This window comes from Triticum urartu, chromosome 3A, assembly GCF_056163025.1.
Source record: "Triticum urartu cultivar PI428250 chromosome 3A, HENAU_Tu73, whole genome shotgun sequence".
Lineage (NCBI taxonomy): Eukaryota > Viridiplantae > Streptophyta > Magnoliopsida > Poales > Poaceae > Triticum > Triticum urartu.
In genome coordinates this window covers 604622679-604627162 of record NC_141875.1, presented here as the reverse complement: position 1 = coordinate 604627162, position 4484 = coordinate 604622679, and the positions used below count along the sequence as shown (strand labels likewise).

General features: G+C 45.6%; 1 protein-coding gene across 1 annotated transcript; it reads left to right on the top strand.

The window, feature by feature from the left end:
* Nucleotides 1–1180: 1180 nt before the first annotated feature.
* LOC147980750 (acidic endochitinase SE2-like) lies at nt 1181–1654 on the top strand (the record flags this gene model as incomplete). Its single annotated transcript, XM_087515743.1, has 1 exon — nt 1181–1654. A coding segment is annotated over one exon (474 nt), but the record flags the coding sequence as incomplete, so codon positions are not given.
* Nucleotides 1655–4484: the final 2830 nt, after the last annotated feature.

Sequence of the window (4484 nt, the reverse complement as noted above, 5' to 3'; positions counted from 1 at the left end):
GTTACACGATCTCATGGTCAAAGGAAAAGATACTTGACATTGGAAAAGCTCTAGCAAACGAACTACACGATCTTTGTACTATGCTTAGGATTGGGTCTTGTCCATCACATCATTCTCCTAATGATGTGATCCCGTTATCAATGACATCCAATGTCCATAGCCAGGAAACCATGACTATCTGTTGATCAACGAGCTAGTCAACTAGAGGCTTACTAGGGACATATTATGGTCTATGTATTCACACGTGTATTACGATTTCCGGATAATACAGTTATAGCATGAATAAAGACAATTATCATGAACAAAGAAATATAATAATAATACTTTTATTATTGCCTCTAGGGCATATTTCCAACAGTCTCCCACTTGCACTAGAGTCAATAATCTAGTTACATTGTGATGAATCGAACACCCATGGAATTCTGGTGTTGATCATGTTTTGCCCTAGGGAGAGGTTTAGTCAACGGATCTGCTATATTCAGGTCCGTATGTACTTTACAAATCTTTATGTCTCCATCTTGAACATTGTCACGAATGGAGTTGAAGCGACGCTTGATGTGCCTTGTCTTCTTGTGAAACCTGGGCTCCTTGGCAAGTGCAATAGCCCCAGTGTTGTCACAAAAGAGTTTGATTGGCCCCGACGCATTGGGTATGACTCCTAGGTCAGTGATGAACTCCTTCACCCATATTGCTTCATGTGTTGCCTCCGAGGCTGCCATGTACTCCGCTTCACATGTAGATCCCGCCACGACGCTCTGCTTGCAACTGCACCAGCTTACTGCCCCACCATTCAAAATATACACGTATCCGGTTTGTGACTTAGAGTCATCCAGATCCGTGTCGAAGCTAGCATCGACGTAACCCTTTACGACGAGCTCTTCGTCACCTCCATAAACGAGAAACATTTCCTTAGTCCTTTTCAGGTACTTCAGGATATTCTTGACCGCTGTCTAGTGTTCCTTGACGCACTCTTTTTTTAGGAGACGCACTCGCTTTCACTAATCTTTGGTGAACCGTTGATCAGTCCTAATGTAAAATTATTTAGCATGGAAACATACCGGCTGCAACGAAATTTGTTCTGCATCTCAGCCTTACTTTAACCGCGAACATTACCGGTAGATTTAGACACAGGAACGGACAAGCGACGACACGAAGCGAAATCCACTAAAGAAAGCGTTGACACGTCGTGCTGGACGGCATTGACTTTGACATCGAGCAAGGCAGCGCCAAATTCTGGAACGATCTTGCCACTGACCTAAAGAATTTGGGAAAGAACGGAGGCAAGACCGTACTGCTGAGCGCGGCACCTCAGTGCCCGTTCCCGGATGAATGGGATGGCGGTGCGATCAGTACAAGGCTGTTCGACTACGTGTGGGTGCAGTTCTATAACAACGAAGAATGCCAGTTTAGTGCGGGGCGGGGGGCATTCATGGACGCGTGGAAGAAGTGGGAGTCAGTGCCGGCGGGGAAGATCTTCTTGGGGCTTCCGGCCTCCAAGGACGCAGCGGGCACAGGGTTCGTCCCTGCCAGCGAGCTCACTTCGAGTGTGCTGCCACTCATCAAGGGCTCTTCAAAGTACGGTGGTGTCATGCTATGGTCCAAGTTCTATGATGACCAAACCGGCTATAGCTCTGCCATCAAGAGCGATGTGTGATAGTTTCTCTAGTCTGTTTGGTTCGGTTGAGTTGTTATTATTGTGTGTCTTGTATTATGTATCATAGGATCATGTGTTAATTGTTTGAGATGACATCTGCTATTGCCATATGTGAATATATGAATAAAAACACAGTATAGTTTCTTTGAACCAAGTCCCATATTACATCAAATTTTGAACTCCATATTTTTCATCATGCACTATATTGCTTTTGATTCTATAGAAAAGTAAGTGTACAATATCTGGTCTATCAACCGTGGTTCTAGTTCAATATTGGTCAGTTTGGATACCATTAACCGACAACATGACTTGTCAAAATTTTAAGAATAATAACTTTTGCCATCTTGCAACTAGAAGAAATTTTATAGATGATGCTGAACTAGGACTAGAGCTAGAACTAGAACTAGAAGAAAGTATTTAAGAATAACAAGTTTTTGGAAAATACTTCCCTGGAATTTTGATTCAATTATTCCTGTGCACTTGCAGGACATCAACAAGTCATTTGCATATCTCAAGAGAAGAAAGAGACTCTAATATTTTGTGGGACGATGAATGGAGAACAACCGGCCAGATTTATTTTCCAAAATTTCCGGAGTACAAAGTTTACAATACAACCGAACTAGCCAACAAAGGCCAAAGCACTATTCAAACAACATTTTTTACAGAGGTACATAACATAAGATTGCATGAGTGGTTGTTTTACCATATGTGAAAGTTATTTGCATAGCATAGACAAAATAGGTTGCCTCATCTTCATTTATCAAACCTTGGCCTTACGTCACATGTTCGATTGGGAATATGATCTAGAGGCAATTATAATGATGATTATGCTCCCATGTATCCATGAGTTACTAATATTGTCCTTCAACATCATCGTGACATAGGTTGGTGAATACTTTAGCTTTTGTGAAACTCTTTGTTGTATGATGTTGTGATAACAATTGCTATCCATTGAGGATATGAGCTCACATATTCGAAGATTAGCATATCATTTGTCGATGACCTTGTTTTGTAGGTCTTGAGTATACGTGATATCAGTATGATAATAAGACTTGCGTTGGTAGAACATAGTGTGTGACATACCTATTTTAAGATGTAGTGTGAATTGTCATTTGTTGGTCTAAAGTATAGTGTATATGCCATGGTCTACACCTGAGGTCACCATACATTCTCGGGATGTGAATACTTAATAGGCCTCCTTAGGGTCTATCAACAAGGATTCTAAATACTCACAGTGGGTTGGGCAACATATATCCTGAGGCAGCATATGCCACATTGTGAGGTTCTTCTACATGACTTTGTGAGCAGGTTAGTTGGCACATCCTTCTAGGGGCCAGTATCAATTATGGTCCATGTTAGAGTAAGTCAGAGTTCGAGTAGTGTACTCGAGCCTGACTAGGTACTCGAGGGTCGATTGAGTTTACGTAGGCTGCTCATGACATGTGTAACTGATCAAGAACATATGGGTTCACACTTCACACACTTAAGGGGGGAACCCCCACTCTGATTCGATCTGAGTAGATAAGAGAATGAAGTCATGTTGGGTTAGGGCCGTGCTAGCCAGCTGATCTTTTTAAAATATCGGTCGGATCACGAGGCATCCGATCGTTTCTTTTTATCTATTTTCCTGATCGTTCCGCTTATCTACTTTCCTACAACAAGGCCTTTGTTGCAAAATATTCTTGCAACAAGACCCTTGTTGCAAAAAATTGCAATAGCATTTTCGGTTTCTTCTCTATATTCCTGCAACAATAGCGTTGTTGCAAAAAAAAAGTTGCAACATAACTAATGTTGTAGAAACGCACCTTCCCTAACCTTTTTCCCGTGGCGGGCTGGAGACCATCCGCGACCGGGCCGAGAAGGGCAAGCGCAGATGAACGACGCGGTGGTTATGGCTCTTGCCGGCGGGATATGACAATGACAAGGTTGGCGGCGCTCTGCGGCGGTGTGTCGAATCTCGCCGGATCAGTCAATCCAGTGGCGGGGAGGCGTTTGGCAGCGGAGATCCGAGATGGAGGCGCTCAAGCGAAGACGACCTATAGGCGGGGCTTGACTGAAGGGTCGAGGAAGGGACGGCTCCAGCGAAGCTGACAAGGAGGAGAGAGGCGCGTGGTGGGGCCGGGCGACCTCACCGGTGGTCGCCGGAGATTGGCCACCGCGGGGCGCATCTCCCTGACTTGGCGGTGGTTGTGGATGGGGGCGAAGCAACAAGTAGGCAGATGGATTGGTCGGTCTGCAACACTGTTGGGGAACGAAGTAATTTCAAAAAAATTCCTACGCACACGCAAGATCATGGTGATGCATAGTAGTGAGAGGGGAGAGTATTGTCTATGTACCCTCGTAGACCGTAAGCGGAAGCGTTATGACAACGCGGTTGATATAGTCGTACGTCTTCATGATCGACCGATCCTAGTATCGAACGTATGACACATCCGCGATCTGCACATGTTCAGCTCGGTGACGTCCCACGAACTCATGATCCAGTAGAGTGTCGAGGGAGAGATTCGTCAGCACGATGGCGTGATGACAGTGATGATGATGCTACCGGAACAGGGCTTCGCCTAAGCACCGCTACGATATGACCGAGGTGGATTATGGTGGAGGGGGGCACCGCACACGGCTAAGGGATCAATGATCAACTTGTGTGTCTATGGGGTGCCCCCCTCCCCCGTATATAAAGGAGTGGAGGAGGGGATGGCCGGGTGGGAGTAGGATTCCCCCTTCCCTATTTGGACTAGGAGTGGAAGGATGGGGGAGAGGGGAAAGGAAAGGGGGGGTCGCCCCCCCCACCCAATTCGGATTGCGCTTGAGGGGGGCGCGCCCCCTCCTA